Source organism: Sorex fumeus, unplaced genomic scaffold (genome assembly GCF_029834395.1).
Source record: "Sorex fumeus unplaced genomic scaffold, SorFum_2.1 ptg000122l, whole genome shotgun sequence".
Classification (NCBI taxonomy): Eukaryota; Metazoa; Chordata; class Mammalia; order Eulipotyphla; family Soricidae; genus Sorex; species Sorex fumeus.
Window position 1 is genome coordinate 50522781 of NW_026606179.1, and position 27163 is coordinate 50549943.

Sequence of the window (27163 nt, forward strand, 5' to 3'; positions counted from 1 at the left end):
AAAAAATCGTATCTCCCCACTTCAGAAGAAATTTTATTTTTCATTTTTGGCTTTTTGGGTCACACCAGCAATGCACAGGGGTTGCTCCTGGCTGTGCACTCAGGAATTACTCCTGGCGGTGCTCAGAAGGAACAAATGGGATGTCGGGAATGGAACCCAGGTCAGCTCCGAGCGAGGCAAACAACCTCCCCGCTGTCCTATGGCTCCAGCCCCTCCAAGAAAAACACTCAAAGCTGATTTTTTTTCTTTTTTTTGCTTTTTGGGTCACACCCAGCGATGCACAGGAGTTACTCCTGACTCTGCACTCAGGAGTTACTCCTGGCAGTGCTCGGGGAACCATATGGGATGCTGGGAATCGAACCCGGGTCGGCTGCGTGCAAGGCAAACACCCTACCCGCTGTGCTAACTCTCCAGCCCCCTCAATGCTGATTTTATATGTCCTTAAAGGGAAAACCAGTTATATCAAGTCACCCTACTTTTCCTCCTGGCTCATAATTGCCCCTAATGATTCTGTTTGCCCTGAGTCAAGGACAGCGTCCAGTTCCGGCCCTCAGTCCCCGCATATCCTGGTGCTCTGCAGACTGGACCAGAGCAGGTAGAATGCCGCCCTCACAGGCCACAAGGCATCACCTTTGGGTTTGAGTTTTACTGGCAGGGGATGACCATCCCATCCCTGCCACCCGCTGTGACCTTTCTAGAACTGGACCATTCCAGACCTTGGTCCCTTGGTTCCAGACCTTGGTCAGACCTGTTGGCTGAAGGGCCAGTGGCAGGTATGTGCGACCTCTGAACCCTGACTCCAGCTGCCCTCTCTCAGGGAGTTGATCCTAATTCCCACCCTGTCCGTTCCCTCCCATCAGGAACAAACCCCCACAGGCCCCTGGACTTGGGCTGCTGGACTCAGGCTTTTCTTGGCTGCCCTCAGTGTGCGCTGCTCCACACACACACACACACACACACACGCACGCACGCACGCACGCACACACGCACATACGCACACCTTGTCTGCTGTGGCGTGTCCTGGCCAGGCAAGGCTCTGAGCTCTGCTCCTGGGCTGCCATCACCAGCGGCCACCCCAGCCTTTTGCCCTGTCCAGCCTCAGCTCACGGCCCAGAGATCACTGATCTGAAATCTGAGCCCTTCTCTGAATCCTTTCTCCACATTTCCAGGAACGGGAGTCAATGGCTCCTCCCTTGGTCCTCAAACCACTTTGCCTTTCCTCCAGCCTCTCCGAGGTTCTTGATTCCTGTGGTGATGTCACCTCTTTCAGGAAGTCTTCCAGAATTGGCCACTCTCCTGAGAGGGTTTCTTTCTTGTTGTTTGTTACTTACTGTTGGCTCTGAGTACAGGGACCACTCTTGGTGGGGTTTGGGGTGCCAGGGATTGAACCCGATTTGGTTCAACTGAAGCTGGTCTGGCTGTGTGCAAGACAAGTACCTTACCCGCTGTACTATCTCTGGTCTCCCTCTGAGACTTTCTTTAGTATTAAGGCACCGTTAGGTTAAACTGTAAACACCTTTATTTATTTATTTTATTAAGTTTCTCAGTTACACCTGTCAATGCTCAGGGTTTTCTCCTGGTTCTGCACTCAGGGATTACTCCTGGTGACCCTTGGGGGACCATATGGATTGCCGGGATCCAACTCAGGTCAGCCATGTGCAAGCTAGCGTCCTACCCATTGTGCTATCTCTCTGGCCCCCTCTTTATTTCTTGTGGTGCCCAGGAGTTGAACCTAGGGTCTCACACATCTGAACACAGGCTCTATCACTCAGTTTCATCTCTAGCCCTGCAAATGCCTCTTTATTCTCCATCTCCCCCATCAGAGTCACCCTGAGGTCAGGTGACTTAACAATGAGCCAGAGGTCCCGGACTGATAGCACAGTGGGTAGGGCATTTGCCTTGCACAGGGCTGACTTCGGTTCAATCCCTGGCATGCCATGCACTGCTAGGAGTAATTCCTGAGTGCAGAGCCAGGAGTGACCTCTGAGCATCACCGGGTGAGACCCCCCAAAAAAATTAAATCAAAAAGATAGAGGGGTGATTTGTACCACTCTCAACAAACGAACAAACAGACAAACAAAGCAGTGACCCATCAAGGGGCCGGAGTGCTAGCTTGGTGCTAGCGCTTTTTACATGCGGGAGGCCCGGTTCAAGGCATTGCTAGGAGTGGCCACTACACCAGATCAGGTATGTTCCCCCAAACAAATCAGTGCGCAGGAAGGGAGACAGAACATTTGCTTTGCATGTGTGAGGCCGGCATCCCCTGGCACAGAGACAGGAGTAGTTCCACCCCCATGGCCACCAAGTGTGGTCCCCAAACCTAAGGAAACACGAAGGGCCAGAGAGCATTTCCAGCACTCACCCTGACTCACCCCGAGCCCAAACAACCCAGGCTCAGCCTATCAGCCCCCAGCTGGGGACCAGCTTCCAGGAGGGGAGAGCGGGCATCGGAGGGCGCTGTCTGGCCGCGTGCCCAGCACTTTTCTGCAGCACCTAGTTCAGTGCACACCCTCTACCCCTGCTCATCTGACCCCCGGAGATCCCCCCCTCCTCTGCCTGATTCCCCCCACCATGTCTTCAGGGAGTGGCCGGCTGAAATGCAGGGCCAAGTTCTGTGCTAAGAAAGCCTTCTGGGTGACTAGCGTTTCAACAAAGACTCGTTGTTCTCCCCTGACCCTGAGGCCACCCCCATTTCCTGCTGCCCCTCAAGCAGGCCCTGGGAATCATTAACACACTCTGTGGATGAATAACCTCTGGAGGTTTTAGAAACAAAAGATCCCTACCTCCAGCCCTCTCAAAGCCCGCCACCTCCTTGCTGGTGGGCACCGCTAGATGGTTGAAAAATCTGAAATATGCACCTAACCCTTCACCCAGCGCCATCAGGTCCAGTAATTCTACCAGCAGACGCGGATCTTCAAGCTCTGCCTATAAATGCTCCGCGTTGTGCCTATGTAAGGAGAGGATTTCCTCATCATATTATTTATAAAAAACGAACCCATGAAGCTGGAGCTATGCTATAGCAGGCGGGGCTCTCGCCCTGCACGTTGCTGACCTGGGTTCGATCCTCAGCATCCCATATGGTTCCCCCAAGCACTGCCATATATCCTTAAGTATCGCTGAGTGTGACCCCAAAACCAAAGCCAAATGAAAAGAATAAACCCAGATCATAAAACAAACTGGCAAAAGCCCAATCCTATGAGGAAGGAAGTTTGCTTCATTACTGCTGGCAGCAGAGAAATACTACACAGCCACGAACAGGCCTGTTGAGCTGAGCTGCCCAGCTGGTGAGTAATAATATGCATTACTCAGCTAGAATAGGGAGGGAGGGAGGGTTTTGAGTCCCAATTCAGAATTCTCACCTTTGGAGAGGGAAATAGTTGTAGCTGGGGGGAGAGATTTTTGGTTTTGGGGTTGTTTTCTGTTTGTTTGTTTTGGGTCCAGCAATGCTCAGGGGTTCCTCCTGGCGGTGCTTGGGGGACCATATGGGATGCTGGGAATTGAACCCAGGTCAGCTGCATGCAAGGCAAACGCCCTTCCAGCTGTTATCACTCTGGCCCCCTATGGGGACAGTTTTGATGCCACACCCAGCCGTGCAGAAGATTTACTCCTGTCTTTGTGTTCAGGGGTCACTCCTGGCAGTGCTCAGGGGGTTGCCAGGGATTGAACTCAGTTTGGCTGCATGCAAGGAAAGTACCCGACCCACTGAACTATCTCTTCAGCCCCCTACTTTAATTTCCTAATGGGGAAACTGCCCTCCCGCTGTTCATCGATTTGCTCGAGTGGGCCCAGTAATGTCTCCATTGTGAGACTTCTTGTTACTGTGTTTGGCATACTGAATACTCTCGATAACTTGCCAGGCTCTCAGAGAGGGGCGGAGGAATCGAACCCAGCTTGGTCGGGCTGGCTGCGCTCAAGGCAAATGCCCTACCGCTGTGTGTCACTCCCCTCCTAATGGGGAAACAAAGGTTAAAACAAAGCGAAAGAGGAGTGGCTGGCTGTGCAGAGCCCTGGCAGTCTGGGCAAGGCTGGGCCTGGAGTAACCCCTGAACAATGTGGGGTGTGGACTCTAAAGCCAGTCAGATTGACATCGTTGACCTCCTGCCTGCAGCCAGGGTCTAGCACCAAGAATGAGGTAAACAAACGCATAAGGAGACAAGCACACAAGGACCTTTCAAGCTTCAGTGCAGCCTGGTCAGCACTGTCCACTGATGACGTCTAGTGTGCGGTGTTGATCACAGACACAGCAAAAGCAAGTCATTCTCTGTCTCTGAGGTACAAGGGGTATTTTAAAAAGCAGTCTTTCCGAATGGATAAAGAGACTATGGCACATGTACACAATGGAATACTATGCAGCTGTTAGGAAAAATAAAGTAATGAAATTTGCCTATGAGTGAATGGACATGGAGAGTATCGTGCTGAGTGAAATGAATCAGAAGGAAAGGGACAGATATAGAATGACTGCATTCATCATTCATCTGTGAGATATAATATATATATATATGTATATATATATATTAGAAGACTAATATCCATGGCCAGAAAATAGAGAGATTAGGAGGACTGGTCAATAGTTGAACTAACCACAAGTGTGTGTGTGGGGGGGTGGGCTGAAGGTAGGTCAGATAGAGAAGAGACCAGTAGGACAATAATATCTGGGAATGATCAGGGTGGACAAGATCTGAAGGTTAAAAGTAGGGAAAGGGATATTCTTTTTTCTTTCTTTTTTTTTTGTCTTGTTTTTATTCTTTTTGGGTCAGACCTAGCAATGCTCAGGGGTCACTCCTGCCTCTGCACTCAGAAATTACTCCTGGCAGTGCTCAGGGGACTATATGAGATGCTGGGAATCAAACCTGGGTCGGCTGCGTGCAAGGCAAACGCCCTACCCACTGTGCTATTGCTCCAGCCCCATCTTTTTTTTTTTTTTTTTTTTTTTTTTTTTTTTTTGCTTTTTGGGTCACACTGGGTGATGCACAAGGATTATTCCTGGCTCTACACTCAGGAATTACTCCTGGTGGTGCTCAGGGGACCATATGGGATGCTGGGAATCGAACCCGGGTCAGCTGTGTGCAAGGCAAATGCCCTACCCACCGTACTATTGCTTCAGCCCCTGTAAAGGGGTATTCTTGATAACCTTTCAGTACCAATACTGAAAACCACAATGCCCAAAAGGAGAGAGAGACAGAGACTACGAAAGAAGAAAAGTACCTGCCATAGAGGCAGGCAGGGTCGGGGGATGAAGGGTGATGGGAGGGAACCTGGGGACACTGGTGCTGGGAACTGTACACTGGTGGAGGGATGGGTGTTGGAACACTGTATGGATGAAATCCAATCATGAACGGCTTTGTAAGGGTCTATCTCACAGTGATTCAATAAAAAGTTAAAAAAACAAAGTCTTTCATGGGGCCAGAGTGCTAGCATAGCAGGGGGGTACTTGCCTTGTGCTTGGCTGACTTGGGTTCAATTCCTGGCATCCCAGAAGGTGGTCCACCGAGCCTACCAGGAGTGAGTCTTGGGTTCAGAGCCAGGAGTAAGGTAAGGCCTGAGCACCACCAGAGGTGTGGCCCCAAAACCAGTATTTCAATTTTCCATGCCTGGGAGTCATCGCTGACTGAGGAAGCCCAGACTGCAGCATGTGAAGGGGTTTTATTTTATTTTTAAAAATTAAAAAATGTTGTGTGTCCTGAGGTTCTTGGAATTGCATTTATAGCTCTAAGTTACTGTAGCATGCACCATCTTCCTGATTTCTTTCTTATGGTAAAATTGTTGTTTTTTTCTTTTTGGGTCACACCTGGCAATGCACAGGGGTTACTCCTGGCTCTGCACTCAGGAATTACTCCTGGCGGTGCTCAGGGGACCATATGGGATGCTGGGAATCCAAGTTCGGTCGATGTTGGGTCGGCTGCGTGCAAGGCAAACGCCCTACCTGCTGTGCTATTGCTCCAGCCCCAAAATTGGTCTATTTCAACGGCCCCGGTTCCTTGTGCCTGCCTGGAGCAGTTCAGTCACTTATTTCTTTAGTGTGACCCAAAATAAAAGCAAAAGAAAAAAAGTCAAAACACAAAGGAGTCCCGAGATAGTCTAACAGATAGGCACTTGCCTTGCATGCGGTGGCTCCAGGTGTCACCCCCATTCCCAGCAGGAGGAATTCCCGAATGGAGTAACTCCTGTGAGCTGGCAGGTATGTCTTCCCACTCCCGTTCCCCCCAAAAAAATACTAAATAAAGAGCTGGGGCTGAAGCGAAAGCACCGAGGGTAGGGCGTTTGCCTTGCATGCGGCTGACCCGGGTTCAAGTCCCAGCATCCCATATGGTCCCCCGAGCACCTCCAGGAGTAATTCCTGAGTGCATGAGCCAGAAATAACCCCTGTGCATCACCAGGTGTAACCCAAAAAGCAAAAAACAAAAAAGCTGAGTGCACCCACTCTTTACATGCTGGGTGCCCAACAGCACAAGGCTCCCCTCCCATCCACAGCACGAGCCTCCCAACACAGAGCTGGGAATAGCCCCAAGTTGGGGGAGATGAGCTCTGCTGGTCCCTGGGCAGGCAGCCCACCCATGAAGCTAGAAGAACAATAATATTTATATCCGCGATGTTCCTGACAAAGCATTTAGAAGTGCTTAGCGCTTCTCAGGTGTTCCTTCGTCTAATCCTTGGCCCCCCTCGCCCTCCTGAGAGGAAAGAGCAGAAACCACTCTTGCTTGCCTTTTGTTTTTAATTTTCACGTGCTGGGGGCCATGTCTGTGGGCAGTACCATGCCCGATGGACCCCGGCATCCATCTGACACCCTCAGGACCTGACCCTAATCCCACTACAGTTCTGCACACAACAGTTTTTTTTTTTTTTTTGTGGGGATATACCATACCTGACTCTGTGCTCAGGTATCACTTCTGGTGGGCTCGGGGTACCATATGGGGTGCCAGGGAATAAAACCAGGTTGGCCACATGCAAAGAAAACACCCTACCTGCTGTGCTATCTACCCATCTGACCCCAGGGTTTTATTTTTGTTTTTTAGAATCTTTTTGTTTGTTTGCTTTTGGGGTGTGGCTTGCTCCTGGCTCTGTGCTCAGGGATCACTCCTGGTGGGCTGGAGATCAGACTACCCAGGTCAGCTGCATTCAAGACAAATGTACTACCTGCTACACTATGGCTCTGGTCCCTAGTTTGTTGTTGTTTGTTTTAACTGTCAGTGTTTTTGGCTTTTTTTTTTTTTTTAGTGGGGGAAGAAATGAGACCTATTGTATTTATGTCAAAAGATCGTGTGGCCGCCTACCTACAAGATGGTCAGACTTCTTCATCAAGACCCTGAATGAACTTTTTTTTTTTGGCTTTTTGGGTCACACCTGGCAATGCACAGGGGTTACTCCTGGCTCTGCACTCAGGAATTACTCCTAGTGGTGCTCAGGGGACCCTATGGGATGCTGGGAATTGAACCCGGGTTGGCCGCGTGCAAGGCAAACGCCCTAGCCGCTGTGCTATTGCTCCAGCCCCCCCTTTTTTTTCTGAATGAACAGTTTGAGGCTCTTCATGTTCCTGGAGCAAGCAGACACCGTTGGGCTACACTAGTGTGCGACAGGGATGAATGGAAACATTACTGGTGCCCTCTCCAGCAAATCGATGAGTAACGAGATGTCAAGTGATCAAGTGGGGGAAGGCAGTGGCTAGGTGGCTAAAGGTATTCAGGGTTTACCGACGCCTGATTCTGTGCTCAGGGATCAGTCCTGGTGATACTCGGTAGACCTTCCAGGGTCAGCTTCATGCAAAGCAAGCATTCTATACTATCTCTCAGTGCAGAAATCCATTCACTTAATCACTTAACTTCCCGTTAGTCGTCGATTTGCTCGAGCGGGCGCCAGTAACGTCTCCATTTGTCCCTGTCGCGTGCTAGTGTAGCCCAATGGCATCTGTTCGCTCTGGGAACATGAAGAGCCTCAAACCGATCATTCATGATCTTGACGAAGAAGTCTGACCGTCTGGTAGGTGGGCGGCCACGCGGTCTTTTGACATCCCGTGGAATCCAGTCAGTAACAGCTCTAGTCCAGCAGTCGTTTTTAAATCTCATTATGTGACCAGCCCATCTGATTTTTGACACCTTGACAAATGAGATGGCGTCCCTGATTCTTGATCATTGACGGATGTCAGAACTCTGGATTCTTTCTCTCATTTGAGTGAAACGTGATATTCCAAGCATAGCTCTTTCTATTCTTCTTTGGGAGACCTGAATAGCGTTCTCATCCTGTTTGCGTAGGGCCCAGGTCTCTGAGGCATATGTTAATGCAGGAAGAACAGTGGAATCAAAGAGATGTGCCCGGAGCCGGAGGTTCTTCGTCCTCTTAGCTATTTCCTCGACGTTCTTGAAGGCGTTCCAAGCCGCTCTCTTCCTCCTGCGCAGCTCGGGTGCCAGGTCATTTGTCATGTTGACTTCTCGACCTAGGTACACATAGTTGTTGCATTCGGAGATGGTCGTCCCGTTGAGAGCGAATGGGGCGTCAGGAACGAGGCTGTTTCTCATAAACATTGTCTTCGTAAGATTCAGCTGTAGTCCTACCTTTCCACACTCACGGTCAAAGTCAGCCAGCATTTGTGCCGCTTGGCTGATGTTTGGTGTTATTAAAACAATGTCATCAGCAAAGCGGAGGTGGTGTAGCAGCCGAGCATCTATCTTCACTCCCATTCCTTCCCATTCCAGTCGTCACATGATGTTCTCGAGGGTGGCACTGAAGAGTTTCGGTGAAATGGTATCACCCTGCCGAACCCCTCTCTTGACATCAACGATCACTTCTTTGTAGAATGGTGAGATCCTGGTAGTGAATCCGCGATACAGCTCACAGAGGATCTTGATGTATTGGGCTTGAATGCCCTGATTGGCTAGGGCTTCAATGACCGCTTCCGTCTCAACAGAATCAAAGGCCTTCTTTAAATCAATGAACGTTAAACAGAACGTTAAGCAGAAATCCCTAACCTGAATTTTTTTTCTCACTTGGTTAAATGCTTCCCGGAGGTTCTCAAGTGCTTCCCACCCTCCCAGCCACTCCCCTGCACCCCATCCTGCCTCAGTACCACCCAGCAACCAAAAGAGTAGCTCAGGGCTCTGTAGGCATCTGATGCCTGCACTGGCATTTGTGGTTGGCTTTATTTCATTGGCCTGGTGTTTGGATTCTACCAGCTGTTAAATATTAATATCCTTGCCTGTACCCTGGTATCATAAACACCTGTTCCCTTGGCTGCTCATTCACCAGGCGGATCTCTCTGAAGTCAGGAGACACCTCCCTCAGCAACAGAACAATCCAGCACATGCTGAGGTGTGTACTGAAGGGAGGGATGGGTGAATGGGTGATTGGACAGATTGGTGGATGGTGAATGGATGTATGCATGTTTGATTAGGTAGGTGGACTGTGGTTATAGTAGATGCATGAATAGGTTAATGGATGGATGGGTGGGTAGATACACATGGATGGGTGGGCAGATTGATGAGTGAGTGGGTGGATGGATGAGTGAATAGATGGATGGATTGGTGTTTGAGTGAATGGATGGATGGATGATGATTAGATGGACGGATGGGTGTCTGATATGTGTAAATGGATGACCGGATGTGTGAGTGGATGGTGGATGGATGGAAAGGTGGGTGGGTCAATGGGTGAATGGAATGGAAGGGTGGGTGGATGGGTGGGTGGATGGTGGATGGATGGATAGATGGGTGGATGATGAGTTGATATGCGGGTGGATGAGTGGGGCCCGAATAGTTGGAGAAAAATATGGGCCACCCTCATCTTCAGAGTGGACTCTAGAGCCTTTGTTTTGTTTGGAGGGGAACACAACCAGCAGTGCTCAGGTTTTACTCCTGGCTTTGTGCTCAGGGATCACTCCTGGCAGGCTTGGGGTACCATATGGGATGCCAGGTTTGGAACCCAGGTTGGCCGCGTGCAAGGCAGGTACCCTCCCCTCTACATTATCACTCCAGCCTGGACTCTGTCTTACTTCAGGTCCTGCTCTTTGCCCTGCTCTGAGGTTTATGACTCAGGCCTCGCCCTGTCTTTGCCTAATGAAATTCTACTCTACACACACACACACACACACACACACACAGAGAGTTTCATCTCCGCCCACGGAACTTCCACACTCACTGCTGAGAGCCCTTGAGCCTAGAGAGACCAAGATATGCCCATTCCATGGATGCTGGAGTAGGTGAGCCCTCACATATACATGCACATGCATGTGTGTACAGATGCACATCCCCGTGCATACAGCAAGTGCACACATACCTGCACACATGCATGTACATGCAGGGGCACACAGTCTATCACTGCTCACTGCGTGTGGGGCTCACTCTGTTAAGATCCCAGTGGCAGTTTGCAGGACATGATGGGTCAGCCCTGGCAAATCTTCATCTGAGAAAAGGCTCCCCCTGCATGCTGGCCTATGTTGGCCTATTGTACTTCTGTTTTGTTTCATTTTGCCTTTTTTTTTTAAATTCTCTGTCATATCCAGAGGGGTGCTCAGGGGTTACTCCTGGTCCCTTCTTGTGGTGCTCAGGGACCGTTGAGACTGACCCCTAGACCTCCTGCAAGCAAGGCATGGTTTGATCTCCAGCACCACATATAGACCCCGTGCAGTACAGCCAAGAGTGGTCCCTGAGCACAGAGCTAGGTTACATCCTGAGCACCACTGGTGTGACCTAAATAACCTCCCCCCCCCCCCACCCCAACATACCACCACCACCATACACACACACACACACACACACACACACAAACACACAGAAATCTATGCTCTAGCCCTTTGAGCCATTCCCCCCCCATAGCTCCCCCTCCCCCCACACACACCCCTCCCAAGTCATAGCTTTTAGGGGCAGAAGAAATTGAAAAGATTCTCTCAGGCCATGGAGTCATCTTACAGACTGGAAACTGAGACTGAGAGTAGGAAAGAGGCTCTGCTTCAAGTCACACAGGCAACTCTTTACACTCCTGGAATGCGATGGATAGATAAGTAAATAAATGCATTAGCTGCAAAGTTCCACTTTTTGCCTTGCTTTTTGGGTCACAGCTGATATAGGCTCCAGTGTTACTCCTGGCTCTGCTTAGGGGCCCCTGCAGCACCTGGGACTGAACCTGGGGCTCCCACATGCAACGTACCTGCTCCATCTCTCTGCGCTATCTCCCTGCCCTGCAAAGTCCCTTTTAAGGGGAATTAAAGGACAAGGGCTTTCCTTTAGGGATTCCAGGCACTGGGCCAAAGGGATAGCTCAAATGCTGGAGCTCATGTCTGGCATGCAAAGGTTCCCGGGTTAGATTCCCCCCCAGCACACCAGAAAGCCCTAAAGGAGAAAAAGATATCTGCATGACAAGAAGTAGAAGGCTCTTGGCTGCTCCTGCCTGACGTTTGCTTGAATTTGTCACAGAGGAATTTCACTGGCTGTGTTGCTGGAGGGGAGGAGAGACAGGGTCCTTGGCCCAGAGAGGAGGAAAGTCCCTGCAGGACCTTATCTCTCGGCAGCTCCTCCTCTTTCCTGGGAGTTAGGCTGGAGGGAACCCTCAGTTCAGGGGCGCCCCTCAGGGAAAGCCCCAGCACCAGCCTCCAGACTTATAGAAAGAATATTAGTTAATGTTTACTTAGCACTTCCTGTCTGCCAAGTTGTTCTGATCAGGGCACAGCAGCACCAACTCTTGCACAGGAATCGACTTTACCCTTGGTGCCCAAGCCTGGATGTTTCTAGACCTCCGCTGCCTCCTCTGGACAAATGGGGCAGCTCTTTTGCCTCGACCTTGTTACCTTGGGCAAATCCCTACCTCTCGGAGACTCTGCTTCTAAGTCCATAATGCAGAGGCCTGGTGAGATTCTGAGGAGCAGTAAATGCTACTTACCACTACATCACCCAACCATCACTGTAACAGTTGCTGGCATCCAACAGGTAGCAAATGAAGTCGGATGAACGCTTACCTGTCTGCATCCCTCAATACCTGACCACCTTCTGCAGGGCAAGGGCTATATTTCATTTATTTCTGTGTCCCCAGTGCTGGGCCTACTGCCTGGCACAGGCGGAACTGAATTCACACATCTACCCTAGTGATATCATGGGTCTTGGGGCCAAGAGCAGGAGGCGGAAGCCGATAGAGAATTTGATAAGGAAGGATCAGCTGACAGGGCTGAAGCTTAGCTTCCTAAACATGACTCACCTAGGCAATTTCTGCTTCCTGATATTACATGCTGGGAAGCAGTCAGTACCACTCATGAAGCAGTGTGGCCTCGCAAACTGAATCAGAATCAAATCTCAGATCTGAGTTCCTGTTGGTGTGACACGGGGGATGGAGGAACATGTTAAGTGACACCATGAAGTTGCATTCAGTCAACTACCAACTGCAAGAAACAGAAAAATAGCAGACCTGGTCGGTCGGTTGTTATCTTTTTTTGCTTTGTTTTTGGGCCACACCTCGGTGCTCAGAACATAATACTGGCTCTGTGCTCAGGGGTCACTCCTGGCTGGCTTGGTGCTGGGGATTGAACCATGCTGTACTATCACTTCAGCCCTTTTAAAAAATATATATATAATATACATAATATTTTATATTATATATTATATATATTATATATATATTTTTTTTCCTCTGATGGGTTTCTTGGGAGGAGTTTTTTTTGGGTCACAACCTGCAATGCTCAGGGGTTACTCCTGGCTCTGTACTCAGGAATTACTCCTGGCGGTGCTCAGGGGACTATATGGGATGCCGGGGATTGAACCCCGGGTTGGTCACATACAAGGCAAATGCCTTACCTGCTGTACTATTGCTCTGCCTCGCCCCCCCCACCCCGCATGGGTTTTTTATTGCTGCTTTTCCTTGTCCTTTGACCCACAATATTGTGGGTCAAACGCAGCCTACCCACATGCTCTAGTTCTTTGCACCATTTCCCCAGCCCCAGCCCCTGAACTGGTGTTTTGGTTTGGTTTGGTTTGGGGTCTGAGGAGGTGAGTTGCTCACCTACCAGTGCTCAGGGCAATGCTCAGGAGTGAGTCCTGGTGGTCCTAGGAGAACTATAAGCCGTGCCAGGGATCCAACCAGGGTTGGTCCAAGCAGCCTAATGAGTTGGAAAAAAGGGTCTTAACCTCCTCTACTATTTCTATGATCTCTGACCTGGTATTTTGCTTTGGGTTTTGTTTTGGGGCTACAACAGGTGTTCTTAGCAGGTGCTCCCAGAGAGGACAATGTGGTGCTGAGGAGCCCAGGACCCCTGCTGGCAGGTGCCCCCCCTCAGTCCACGCCCCTGGGGTTTTGTTCCTAGGTTGTTTACTTGTATGTTTTTGTTTTGGGGGCCATACCGATGGTGCTCAGCGGGTAGCCCCATCTCTGTGCTAGGGGGTCACTTCTCCCTTACTCAGGAGCCCACTCAGTGCCAAGCAGGCTTCCAGCTTGCTTGCAGGCTCTAGAGATTTCTCTCCGGCCCCTGCTTTTGTTTTGTAAATGCTGCTCTAGGGGCCAGAAATGTCACACAGCGAGGGGTAGCACTTGCCTCGCCTGTGTGAGACCCGCGGCACCGCAAGATTCATGAACGAATTAAAATTAAAATGCTTCTCAGGCCTCGCTGCACCTGGTGAGCTGACCCAGGAGCACCACAGCCTGAGGGGGGCTCTCACCTCGCACGCAGCACAGCGGGGAGGGTGTCTGCTCTGCACGTGGCCCACCCCACATGGTCCCCCTGAACCCCACCAGGAGTGGTCGCTGGGTGCAGAGTCAACCCTGAGCATCGCGGGGTGTGGCCCCCAAACCCAAACAAACAAGGATCGCCGGCAGTAGAAACGGGATATTCTAATACTATCCTAATACTATCGCCTTTGTGTTTGCAACCCTGTCCCGGCCCCCAGTGAGCCGCAGAGCCGCAGAGGGCGGCAGCCCCACCCTGGTCCATTCCCAACTTGCTCGCGGGAGACCGAGGCTGCTGGCGGGCAGGGGGCGCAGCCCACCGAGCCCCGGGCCCGGGTGCAGATAAACAGCCCCAGCGGCTGCCCCAGCGATCCCCCGGCCGGCCGCTTCCTCCTCCCCGTCGCCCTTCCCCCCAGCCGCGATGGGTGGGTGCGGTGGGCCAGGGCTGCCCCACCCGCCCAAGCCCTTTGCCTAAGAGAGGAAAGGAGCAGCTCTGCTGGGGGATTAATCATTAACTCCGGCTGCCTCAGTCGCCAGGACACCCAAGAAATAAAGCTCTGCCAGAGGCGCACCCTGCAATAAGGAAACCTGGAATGCTCACCCCAAAGGGGCCGCCCGGCTGCTGCGTGGTGGGGGTCTCTTGTTTCCGGGAAGATCTCTCTGACCGGCGTTTCTATTTTTAAATTTTATTATTATTATTATTTTTTTATTGAATCATTGTGAGAAGGACCCTTACAAGGCCGTTCATGGTTGGATTTTAGTTATACAGTATTTCAACACACATCCCTCCACCAGTGTACTTTTCCCAGCACCAGTGTCCCCAGTGTCCCCAGGTTCCCTCCCATCACCCCCACCCCCTTCTCTGTCTGTCTCTGTCTCTCTTTTTTGGGCTTTGTGGTTTGCAGTATTGATACTGAAAGGTTTTTTTTTTTTTCTTTTTGGGTCACACCTGGCGATGCACAGGGATTACTCCTGGCTCTGCACTCAGAAGTTACTCCAGGTGGTACTCGGGGGACCATATGGGATGCTAGGAATCCGAACCCAGGTCGGCGGCTTGCAAGGCAAAAGCCCTACCCGCTGCGCTATCTCTCCAGCCCTTGATACTGAAAGGTTATCAAGAATATCCCTTTACCTACTTTAACCTTCAGATCTTGCCCAGTGTGATCAGGCTGGTGGGCGTTTACCTGTGGATACCCCAAATTCTCCCCCATTCCCGCTGGAGGGACCTTGGGAAGATCCCAGCTCCTAGATCTGAAATCTCTCCTCTAGGGGCTCAGGGATGCTCCTTCCCTCCGGAAGCCCCTCACGGAACCCAGGGGTGCAGGTGCCTGCTTGCATACAGGCAACCTGGGTTCCCTCCCAATCTCTCCCAGAGCACAGAACCTGGACTAGCCTCCAGCACAGCAGGATTGATCCCCAACTCCTGCAGAGGACCCCTGCGGGACCTTCCCTTCTTGGGCACCAACGCTAAGCCCTGGGGATCCCCAAACCCAACCATCCACCTCCCCCACTCCCCCAGAGAAAAAGAAAGAGCACATCCTAAGCTGTGTGAGGCCCCCTCCCCCACCCCTTCCCCCGGGAGAGTGCAAAGTAGCTCCCACATTTTCACGCCTTTGAAGGAAGCAGCTTCCATTCTCTTCCCTTTAAAATGCTAATGACTGCTATTTCGGGGGAGGGTCGAATCCCTAACCAGACCACTTGAAAGTCGCTCCCCCCCCCCCCCCCCTAGTTCTAGCAAAGGCTCAAGATAACTTAGGAGATTTGCAAGGGTGGTGGAGAAAAGCGAGCCTGCGGCCCGGCGCTCCCCCAGGGCTAGGGCTTGGCGCCAACCGGGAGGGGAAGGTCGGGCCCCGAGCCCTCCGCTAATGGCTTGGGCTGATGGACCGAGCTGTCGGGTTAAGTACTCTCAACAGCCCCATTTTGCGGATGAGACTTGAGATCCAGGGAGATCACGCTGTGGCCCTGCTGGCTGGTGGCAGAGCCCGAACCCTCTATGCAGCCTGCGCGTCAGGGAAACTGAGGCACCGCCTGCAGAGCCGTGGCCCTACCCATCCCCTGCCCGGCCCCTGGCCTCTCACTGGAGAGTCTGCAGTGCCGCATCTCGCAAACTGTTTGTATTGAATGAGTCCTGGAAGAGACGCGGGGGTCCAACCGCTTCCAAGGTCGGGCTGGACGCTAGCAAAGCCCTGATGTCTAAGAGGCTCCCCGGGCTGGGGTTGGTTTAAAATATGTATTTTTACAGAACTGGGAGAAACATAAATAACTGACAGACCTCCACCCCTGGGGCAACGCCTCTGTGCTTCCATTATCTTGTCCGAGGGAAAGGAAATGCTGGAGCCATTCCCTGCTGAGCCCTGGGGTTCTAGAGGCCGGCAGCCAAGCAGCTGCCCTGGGCACTGCACTCAGAGACCCGTTCAATGGGAGTGGGGGTGGGGCCCCGCTGACCGGAAACGGTCCTGTCTTGAGGTGATCTCTCTCCTCTGGGGTTCAAAAAGTTCCCTCCGTGGGCAAAGCAACCCACCCAGTAGCTCTGAGTGGAATGTTTTTGGTTTTTTTGGGGGGAGGGGGTACTGGACACACACATGGTGGGGCTCTGGGGATACTCCCAGCTCTGTGCTCAGGGGACTCTCATGGTGGTGCTTAGGAATCCAGTGCCAGCCTTCTGCAAGCAAATGCACTCTGGCTCTGGGTGAAATGTTTGAAATTCCCAAATGTTTGAAAATCCCAAGAGGAAGAGCAAAAGAAGCTTCTTTCCAAAGAGCAGGGGAAGGGCCAGAGAAATAGGACACAGGTAGGGGGCACTAGTCTTGCATCCAACTAACCCTGGTTTGAAATCTCTACACCACTCCTAAGCACAGAGCCAGGAAGCGTCTCTGAGCACTGCCAGAGTGGCTCCAAAACCAACCAAAAAAAACCACCAAAGAAGGAAGAGGTGGTGACTGAACAGTGCCCATAGATGCCAAGTCCTCTAGTCAATGGTTTTCTTGGATTTGCTCCTGTTGGCCCATCTAGACCCATGGGAAGGCTGAGGGATGGGACCAGTGAGCGGATGACTCACTCGGCGCTATAGAGTGAAAGCAAAGCTGGTTTTCTTGTCAGAGTAGCCGAACCAGAGATAGTGCTGGTTCCTGGAAATCAGACCCGGAAGGAAGCTATTAGCATGTCTAGATGTCTAGTCTTTGTTTACCCAAATAATTTTTCTTTCTTTTTGGGTCACACACAGTGATGCTCAGGGCTCACTCCTGGCAGTGCTCAGGGGACCATATGGGACGCTGAAAATCGAACCCAAGTCGGCTGTGTGCACGGCAAACGCCCTATCCGCTGTCCGCTGTGCTATCGCTCCAGCCCCAGGGTGTTCGTCTTGTATTCTACTGACCCCAGTTAAGTTCCTGGCATTGCATATGGTCCCCCAAGAATTGCCAGGGGTCACTTCTGAGTGGATTGCCAGGAATTGCCCCTGAGCACCAACAAATGTAGTCCCCAAACTGGAACAAATAAATAGAGGACAGGTTGGATTGCAGCTCCACAGAGACTGTCTGGGGCCATGAGTGAAGATCAGAGAGGAAAAGAATGGGAATAAGAAAGAAGGGAGAGGCTTCCGGTGTTCCGTGTCATCTGTTGGCCTCTTCCTGTCCTTTGGATCTTAGTCCCCTGCCTGCCACCACCCTGATTATTTTGAGATGTAACTGGATGAGATAGTCAGTGATCAATACTTAGCACGGAGCCTGGCACAGCACTGCACTGTCCAGCTGCTACTATTGTTTGTTTTTCTTTCTTTCTTTTTCATTTTGGAACGACTCAATGTTTATTTTTAGGGGCCAGGATTTAGCACAGTGTTAGAGCATATGCTTTATATATGTGATACCTTGTGTTCCATCCCTGGCCCCACCCCCCCAATTTTTTTATAGGTATTTGGGGGAGGGGGGGCTTGGACACACTCAGTGCTGGGTGCTAGTTCGTGGCTCTGTGATCAAAGGACCATGTGTGATGCCTGGGATCTATCTCTCCAGCCTCTATTGCTTCTTATTTTTTAAATTAGTTGCTTCTTTTTTTTTTCTTTTTGGTTCACACCCAGCGATGCTCAGGGGTTACTCCTGGCTCTGCACTCAGGAACTATTCCTGGCCAGTTGTTCAGGGGACCATTTGGGATTCCGGGGATCAAGCCCGGGTCAGCCACATGCAAGGCAAATGCCTAACCTAGTATACTAGTGCTCCAGCCCCAAATACTTCTATTTTTATCCCTCACATTTCTTCCCTCACAGCTTCCATGGTGCAGAGACACTGGTTTTATGGATTGTATGGAATGGTTACAACAACATAGGTTGCTATTATTATAAGAATATTATTATTATTCTTATAATAATAACAACCTATGCTTATTGCTTATTATCCTCTTTAGAAGAAGGGGGAGGCTGAGGCTTTGAAAAATGAGTTCATGGGCTGGAGGAGCAATCCCAACTACTAGGGTTGATATGCAGGACCCCATATCATCCCCGAAGCCCTGTGATCCCTGAGCACAGAGCCAGGAGTAAGCTCTGAGCATAACTGAATGTGGCCCCCCAAATAAAAAATAAAATATGGGTCCTGCAGGTGAATTGATTTGCAGATTCACTCATAAAGATCCCAACTTGAAAAGAAAGCTGTAGATCTAGAGCTGTAACATAGAAGATAAGGCTTTGCACGAGGTCAAAATCACACATGGTTCATCAGTGCCACCAGAAGTGATCCCTGAAGACAGCAAAGACTAGCCCCTGGATACCGGCCCCCTGAGTGTGTCCCAAAACTCTTACCTTGAAATAAAAGAACATTAGGGGCCAGAGCAGGTAGGGACCACGAGGTGATGTCAGAGAGGAAAAGAACTGGAATGAGAAAGGAGTGGCTTCCGGTGCTCCGTGGCACCTGCTGGCCTCAGTCTCGGGCAGGGTCTCAGTCCCTTGCCCGCCACCACCCTGAGAATTTGCTTGCAAGCGTCTGACCCAGATTCGATCCCTATCACCCTTTATGGTCCCCTGACCTAAAACCAGGAGTGATCCCTGAGTGCAGAGCCAGGAGTAAGTCCAGAGTACCGGGTGTAGCCCCTCCGGAAAGAACATCAGACGACGGTTCAAGGGGTCAAGTTCTTCCCGAGGCCTGCAGCAGGCCAGGTATTCGAACCTACAGCCCACCTGAATAGCTCAGCCCCCGCGCCCCCGACTCTACCAATCGCCAGCCAGCTGGTCACCGGGTCGGTGCGGGGCGGGGGCGGGGTCGTAGGCTGTCTGCCCCGCCCCCTGGCCGCGCCGAAGTGGAACCCGCGCCGCTCATTGGCTGCGGCCCGCAGGTGCGCCCCCCAGCCAATCAGCGGGGCGGGGGCGGAGCCTCGGCGGCTCACCTGGCGGCGGCGGCGGCGCTGTCGGACTCAGTGGTGTCCGGAACCGCCGAAGCCGTACCTGCGAGTCTCTGCAATCGCGGCCGCGCGCTGTCCGACCCGCCGCGACCCAAGCCCACCCCACCGACCCTCCGGCCCGCCATGGGGCCTCGGTGCCGCCGCCTTTCCGCGCTCTTGGGGCTGCTGCTCCTGCAGGTAGGTCGCGCCCGCGGCGTCTCCGCCCCCCGTGCCGGCCCCGCGCTCCGGCTGGAAAGTTCTGTCCGAAGGCCGGACCGGCCTGGAAGCCCGTTGTCCACCGACGGGGCTGGGAGCCGGTGCGGGCGCAGCGCCTCGGCCAAGCTGGGGGCGCGGGGCGGGGGGTCCAGGGCACCGGGTTGTGGAACGCGCGTGTGTGCGCGCAGGAGTTGGAAACTGGCAGCCGGTGCCCCACGCCTCGGGGGAGAGCCAGGTGGGTGGGGGTCGGGAGGAAGAAGGGGACCTTTCGGGTAGGGGAAGGCGGCAAATAGACCCGGGGGCGCCGGGATCGGGGGCGGGGGTGCGGTTCAGAGCGTTTGGGGCCGCTAGACCGAGGGAGCCTCCCGGCACAGTCACCGGAGAGTTGGGCAGAGTTAGACGCGACGGGAGGGCGGGGGGTTGGGGGGCTTGGCGGCCGCGAGTTTCGGTGCGGGCAGGCGGGGGGACCCCTCGAACCGCCCTGACCCGGTGCCTTTCCCCTCCCCCAGGTCCCATCGCGGCTGTGCGGGGAGCCCAATCCCTGTCGTCCCGGCTTCGGCGCCGAGAGCTACACGTTCACCGTGTCCCGGCGACACCTGGAGAGGGGCCGCGTCCTGGGCCGAGGTGAGCGCGCGCCGCGGGGTCCGCGCCGGGCTGGGCGGGGTAGGGTGCGAGCGCCCCGGGGAGCGAAACCGGCGCGGCCACGCCCCGGGCTGGGCGGCCCGGCCGGGCCCGGCCCTGCCCGGCCCCTCCCGGCCCGGCTCCGGTGTCACCCCGCCGCAATCCGCGCAGATTTCCTCGGGAGCTGAGTTTACCGCGGGGCCGTCTGCGGTCTCGGGGCTCCCCGGGCCAGGTTAATTATGCTATAAAGGGCTTTATTAGAGGCCTCCGCAGTGTCGCGACCGCTTTAGGGACCGTCTGTCTGTCTGTCTGTCATCCCAGAGGGAGATGGAGAGTGGAAGTCTCGATTCCTGGGTGCGCCCAGGAGCGCGTTGGGGCCTCCCCACTCCTCCCAAACACCGTGCCTTTTGCTCTTAGAAATGAAAATACGGATGCAGGTTCCATTCATCCAGGAAAAAATGCTGTGTGCGTGTTCTTTTTTTTTTTTTTCCAAGGCCCGGCTGCTCTGAGTCAGGGCTTGAACACTCCCGCACTGTACTTTGGTCATATCTGTGTGAGTGATCATCGGGATTCTCCAGCGAGCTCTGTTCCCCTCCACCTGCCCCTGGGAGTGTGAGAACCAGCCAGGCTGCTGCTCTCCCTCCCTGCTTGGCTTCCCCCATCCCCCGGCGCCTGATTTCCTATCTGAGGGCTTTCTTCTCCCACTTGATTTTCCTCTGCTGGTCCAGTCTACGAACAATAAAAAGAAACCCTCTAAAAGAGAGGGAGAGAGAGAAATAGCCCTCCACTCCCCCGGAGGGAATTCTCTGCTTTTTTCCCAAGCTTTCCTTTCTGGTCTCGGCCACGTGAACACTGTGGCAGCAATCACGCTGTTGTCTGAAAAATGTTTTTGAACTTTGGAAGTTGTTCCAACTGTGGGCGGCTATTTTTTTTTTATACTTAGAAACTGCAGCTTAATTGATGAAACATATTTGCTTTTCTGAGGTCCCTCTGGGTGGAGCTGCTTTGTTGGGGGGGTTGGGGGGAAATCTGAGAGATGTTGTTACCCTTTGGCAGTGGGGCGGACATGAGGCTGCTCAGGGCTGGGCCAGGGTTGGGCCCGGACAACAGGAATGAATGGAGGGAGGGACATTCCAGCCGGGTCCTTGGACTCCGCATTCTAGCAGGACCCCCTCAGAGGCCATGGCACTTACTGTCAAAGGGTGTGGGTGGCTTGGGAGGTTTCCACAGCCTCAGTGGGAGACGGCTGCTGTTTTTTGGCAAAATGGAGCTGGCTTCTAAGATCAGGAAGTGGGAGTGTGTGGACACAGAGTGGTCTGGTGCAAGTGCTGGTCACATGGCGCTCTTGCTCAGGGGATATTTGGTAGGACCCAGGTTTAGTTCCCTGGCTCTCAGCCCTTTTGACTGACCTAGGTAATATAATTTCATTGTCAGGCCCGAATGATAGAACAGTGAGTAGAGCACTTGCCTTGTATGCCGCCAACCCAAGTTTGATCCCCCCATGCCACATTTGCTCGTCCTTCCTGATGGTGCCGCATTTGAGGTTCTTTCTGGGTCAGGGGAATGAGACACGTTGTTGGGAAGGACGAGTAAGGAGAGGCTGCAAAAATCGCAGGGCTAGGACGAACGCAGACGTTACTGGTGCCTGATCGAGCAAATCGATGAATAACAGGATGACAGTGATACAGTGACAGTGATGTCACGTTTGGTCCCCTGAGCTCGCCAGGAGTGATCCCTGAGCACAGAGCCAGGGGTAAGCCCTGAGCACCCAAATACCAAAAACAGACAAACAAAAATTGCATTGTGAATGAAAATTATCATTTTTGTAGAGAGTGACACTATTATTTACTTTTATTTGTGTATATTTACTTACAGGAGTGTTTATTTTCTAGCATTGGGGCTCTTAACCCAGGGCCTGACACATGTGAATTGTGCTGTTCTATTTTATTCATTTATGTATTTCTGGTCTCCCAAGCAGTGCTCCTGGCATTGCAGGGGCCTCGGGGCCTCTGCAGTTTCCCTGATGCTTTGGGGGGCGAGGAGGGGGACAGCCTACCCAGTAGAGCTGTTGCTAGGAGCTGCTTCTGGTATAGAGGGGAGAAGGGCACTGAGTGATTCGGGGCTGCAGGTGTTGGTAGGGGCTGCTTGGTGGTGCTTCCGGCACTCACTGTGTCCCATGCACTCACATTTGAGGGATTTCCCCAAGTGTTTGGGACACCTTTGGGGGTGGGAGTGGGGGCTCCTTCTGCCAGTCCAAGGTGGAATGGCCCTGGGACAGAAGCCACAATGACTGAGGCCACACCTGTGACTGCAGAGCTGGAGGGAGGGAACTTTGCCTGGTTCCTCCCCCCAGGGATACTAAGGAGAGCCTGAAGTACTGGGGCTTTGAACTTGGCTGGGACTGGCCCTTGGCTCCTGGGCACAAACTTGGTTTTTTGAGAAGCAGTATCTGGGGCTCAGATGTGCCGAGAGAGACTGCCAGCCTACACCGGAGTCCACCTTTTCACAACACATCGGGGCACTGAACTGCAGTAGTTTGCTGGGGGTCATCCTGTGCTCCAGTAGTATCTATTTCTCTATTTATTTATTTTGGTTTGGGGGCCACACCCAGTGGTGCTCCTGAATCTGGACCCAGGGATCACTCGTGGCAGGGCTGGGCAAGGCTCACACCCTACCCACTGTAGGTCTCTCTGGCCCTCAGCCAGGTATCCCATTCCTTTGGTTCCTCTCCTGGTTCTAGAATGGAGGGAAGGAGACTGTTCTAACCCCCAATCTCTGCAGCTCCTCCCTCCAGTGTCCCATTGCTTGTACACTCTGGGTGGAGAGCTGCGGCTCCCTGAGAGGGCTTGAGGCTTGGAAGTGCTCCGGTACTGTGTTCCCTAACTGTGCTCAGCCTCCAGTTACCCAGGGCCCTGGAACCCTGGCACCCAGGGCCTGGAGCAGGGGCCAGAGCTGCCGGAGGGCTCGCACCCTCACTGGTTAATATTCTCTTTGTAAAGAAGTGTGGGAAGGTGTGAGCGCCGCCGCAGGAGGCCCTGCCACAATGAAACTGAGCTTAACCAAAAACAAATAGAAAGGCAGCATGGGGCTCACCTTACACCGGCCCTGATGAAAGGACCAGCCTCTGCTCCTCCCTCCTCCCCACAGGGCTGGCCCTCCTCCCTCTGCTGGGGCTCATTCCTGTTTGCTTGATTTTACTTATAGTCCTTCCCCACCTTTTGCTCTTGCCCCTCATTTTTATTTAGGTGCTGTGATTTGTGGCGCTGTTCCTGGTAGGGGCTGAGAGAGATCGTACAGCAGGCAGGGCACTTGCCTTGCGCGCAGCCAACCTGGGTTTAATCCTCAGCACCCCTGATGGTCCTCCTGAGCCCTCTCAAGAGTGGCCCCTTTGAGCACAGAGTCAGGAGTAAGCCCTAAGCACTACAGGGTGTGGCCCCTTAAACAACCACCTCCCCCAAAAGAAAATACTGTTTATAATAGACTTTCAGGGTTGGGGAGCCAGGGCAGGGGTTAAGGCTCTTGCCTTGCAGGGGCCGATCCAGGTTTGTTCCCTGCACAGTACAGGGCAACCCCTCCAGGAGTGAGCCCTGAGGGCTGCCAGGCTCCCTGCGCCCCAAAAGTTTCTGGCCTACAGTGTCCAAATCCATACCCCTCACTAGAGTGTCTGTCTTTTCACCAGTGTCTCAGGGTCCCGTCCTACCCCCAGCTGACTCAGTCCCGTTGGCTACTATGCAGCCACCATTGGCCACTTGTTACTCCCTTCCTATGTGACTTTCTGTCCAGTACTCAGAGCTCATTCTGCATCTGTCCCTCCGTTGCTGACTCCCCTGTTGGGTGTCCCCTGGTTCCCTCCTGGCTGCTCTCCCTTGAGACAAGCCCTTCCTTCCCATACATCCACCTTTGAGGGCTGAGCCATACATAGTACAGGGGGTAGGGCGCTTGACCTCACTCATGGCCAACTCGATTTTTTTTTTGGGGGGGTCACACCTGGCAATGCTCAGGGGTCACTCCTGGCTTTGTACTCAGGAATCACGCCCGGGGGACCATATGGGATCTGGGAATGGAACCCAGGTCGGCCGCCTGCAAGGCAAACGCCCTCCCCGCTGTGCTTGCTGTGCTATTGCTCCAGCCCCCACCCCAACTCAATTTTGATCCTGGCATCCACTTCTAGGAGGAATTCCTGAGTGCAGCGCCAGGAGTGAGCAGATAATAACATAATTACAGATAATAAATTAAAAAAAAAGAAACGACCAAACACCTACCTGTTACACGTTTCCCTTTGCGGGGGAGGGGGCGGGGGGGACCCCCTAGAGACCAGATGCTGGAGCAGCTGGCTCTCCTGTCACCCAGACTGCTGCTGGTCCCCTAAAACTCCCCCCCCCCCAAGCCTTGTTTTCCACTTTGCCCTGCCCCTCTATCTTGTAGAGTTTCAGGTTCTGGGGGTGGGGTCTGACATCAGCCTGGCCTGTGAGAATGAAGTCCTTGGAAGGGCCAGGTTTGAAGTGGCCTTCCTGGTCATGCTAGGAGCTTGGGCCATCACCTCCGTGCCTCAGATGCCCATCACTAAAGTGGGGGAGGAGGGGAGGGCGTGCTAGGTTTTGTGAAAATTCAATGCATCTTCAGGAAAGATGCATCCGTCTACACCATAGGGCCCTGCAGTGAGTCCTAAGTGCCTGGACAGCTGCAAACCGGAAGGGGCCCTGACCTAGCTCATTTCAGTTCTTTCTTTTTGTATTTTGTTTTTGGGGTAAACCTGGTGGTGCTCTGGAGCTGCTCCCAGCTCTGTGCTCTGGGGTCCGGGCAGGGCAGGGGTTGGTCCAGCCTTTTCAGCATCTTCCTGACCCCCTTGCCCCCTCTCTGTTCCTGAGTACCCGCCGTTCTTTAGACTTCTTGGACTCCACGCTTTGGCCTTTTTCTCTCTCCTTCCTCAGCCCTGGTCTCCCCTTCCCCTCAGGGATCTGATGGCATCTTTCTACCACGGTTCAGAGTGAGCTTCTGGAAGGATCCTCCCCACCAGCCTTAGTTTCCCGGCTGTGTAAGGAAGGGCCTCAGAGCGTCCCCCTGGGTGTCCTTGGTGACTGTGAAATCAAGTCCCTGGGGTAGTGGGTGTCGCCCTTTGAGACTCTCCCCACCTTTTGCCTTTGGTTCAGGTGTTGTCCTGAGCGCCCTCCCACCCAGCAAACCAGATAAACCAGTTCCTCATGCCACCTCCCTGCTCTGAGTTAAAGCAAACAGTGGCCAGAACAAGGCCTTGGCTAAGGCAGGAGATTGGGAGCGGGGTGGGTTTGCCTGTGGACCTCCCGGGGTATATTGTTTAAGAGTTAGGGGGAGAAGGGACAGTTGGGGTGGGGGGGCCTGGTTTTGAGAATGTTCCCGATACACAGGTCCACAGATCGCTGTCTGTGCCCTTGTCAAACGCTCTGCCCAGTGCCTGAGACCGCACTTCGCTCCCAGACCCCATGTCCTGCCACCTGGCACTTCAGACAGGGTTTTCCTGCCAACTCCCTGGGCTTTGAGTCTGGATTCTGCAGGGTTGGGGCGGGGGGACATTTGCAGCAGCTGGGGAGGGCAGGGGGCAGCTCCACAGTTGGGTGGGTGGGGGGTATGTCAGAATTTGCATTCGCTGTCCCAGTTTGATTCCCAGATCCCTTGGGTGAGCCCTGGTCAACTCTGAGCATCGCCAGGGTTGGCCCTGGCACCGTGGGGCCTGAGTAGACCCACATTTCTGGGGCATTGGACCGTCCCGCCTACTCTGCGAGTATCACAGTGACTCGCCCCTAAGTGTTGACCTAGAGGCCCACCTGCCAGAGAGAGAGGCCCTCACGCCCCCCAAAAGACAAAGCACCCCTGCCACCCCCACCTCCCAGCCCCCCCTCCCCCCCCCCCCGGAGTCTGCCGCCTCGTCCGTTGTCCTGGCGTCACACATGTTTGTTGAGTAAATAGCTGGTACTGGTCAGGGCATCAGACGGGTGTGCTCAGGAGGCCGGATGTGGTGCTGGAGATCAGATTGGGTGGGCCCCGTGCACGGCAGGTGCCTGCTGTGCTGTCTTCCAGCCCCGTGTCCTTCTATCCTTGCAGTAAGTGCTTTCACCCGGCTTGAACCCCGTGATTCCCACATGTGTCGCCGCCTGCACGCCCCTCCCCTGCCGCTTCCCGCCTCGTCCGCGTGTCCATCTCGTGTGCAGTGCCGCGGTCTGGCCCACCTGCCATGAGCTCTAGTCAGTCTCCCCTCACTGTTCTCTCTGGTCCTGCAGAAGAGGCATCCCTGCAGGTGGGGCTGCTGGGCTGGGCTCTGGGCATCTGGAATGTTCTCAGACCTCACCCTCTTCTAGGATGGCACCCTGACCAGGGGCTAGGGGAGGAGTGGAGCCTCTGTCTCCCCCAAATCAAAAACGTTTTCACTTGGGAGACTTCAGGGTTTCACCTTCGTGGTTCCACGCAGAAGTAATAGCGGCAGATTCTAGGCAAGGCAAACGCTCTACCCGCTATGCTATGGCTCTAGCCCCTCTAGGTGTTTTCTTTAGAAGTTGAGGAGAAAGAGGAACAAGCGGGAAGTAAAATGAGGTTGGATTTTTTTTTTCTTTCTTGTCACACTTGGCGATGCTCAGGGGTTACTCCTGGCTCTGCACTCAGGAATTACTCCTGGCGATGCTTGGGGGACCACATGGGAGCTTGGGATAGAACCTGGGTCAGCCGCGTGCAAGGCAAAGGCCCTGTACTATCAGTCCGAGCCTGAAAAAGGAATTCTTGGTCAGGAAAGGGTTGAGTCTCCGCCTGAAGGACCCTCTGGGTTCTACACAGAGATACTTGGGGGTCTTGAACTTGAAAGAGCATTTTGAAGCTGAATTCAAACAGGGCATCGGGAAGTGGCCTTTCTTCTTGAGCTGTTGTTAGTAGCGGCGGAGTGCTCAGAAAACCTGTGAACTGGAGGGTAACGGTAAGGGCTCTGCTGAGGGGACTCGGGGCCAGCAGGCAGAGAGGTACTTGGTTATACCCAGTCCACAGGGCTCACGGTGTTATTTGTCATCACGGTGGCCCAGAGCAGTAACTGTTTTCATCCCCAGCTCCAAAAGAGGAAGTGGACTCTTTTATTTATTTATTTATTTATTTATTTGCTTGCTTTTTGGGTCACACCTGGCGATGCACAGGGGTTCCTCCTGGCTCATGCACTCAGGAGTCACTCCTGGCGGTGCTCAGGGGACCATATGGGATGCTGGGAATCGAACCCAGGTCGGCCGTGTGCAAGGCAAACGCCCTACCCGCTGTGCTATCGCTCCAGCCCCCCAGAAGTGGACTCTTATCCCCAAGTTTAGGAGAGGGAATGAGCACCCA

The 27163-nt window shown here is 53.3% G+C and overlaps 1 protein-coding gene across 1 annotated transcript in view; it reads left to right on the forward strand.

The window, feature by feature from the left end:
* The window catches only part of CDH1 (cadherin 1), a 94483-nt gene that overhangs the window by 6416 nt on the left and 60904 nt on the right, over window positions 1-27163 (forward strand). The window contains exons 2-3 of the mRNA XM_056136134.1: window positions 18950-19192; window positions 19720-19834. Of these exons, the coding sequence (XP_055992109.1) occupies window positions 18950-19192; window positions 19720-19834 (358 nt within the window). The remainder of the gene's footprint in view (window positions 1-18949; window positions 19193-19719; window positions 19835-27163) is intronic.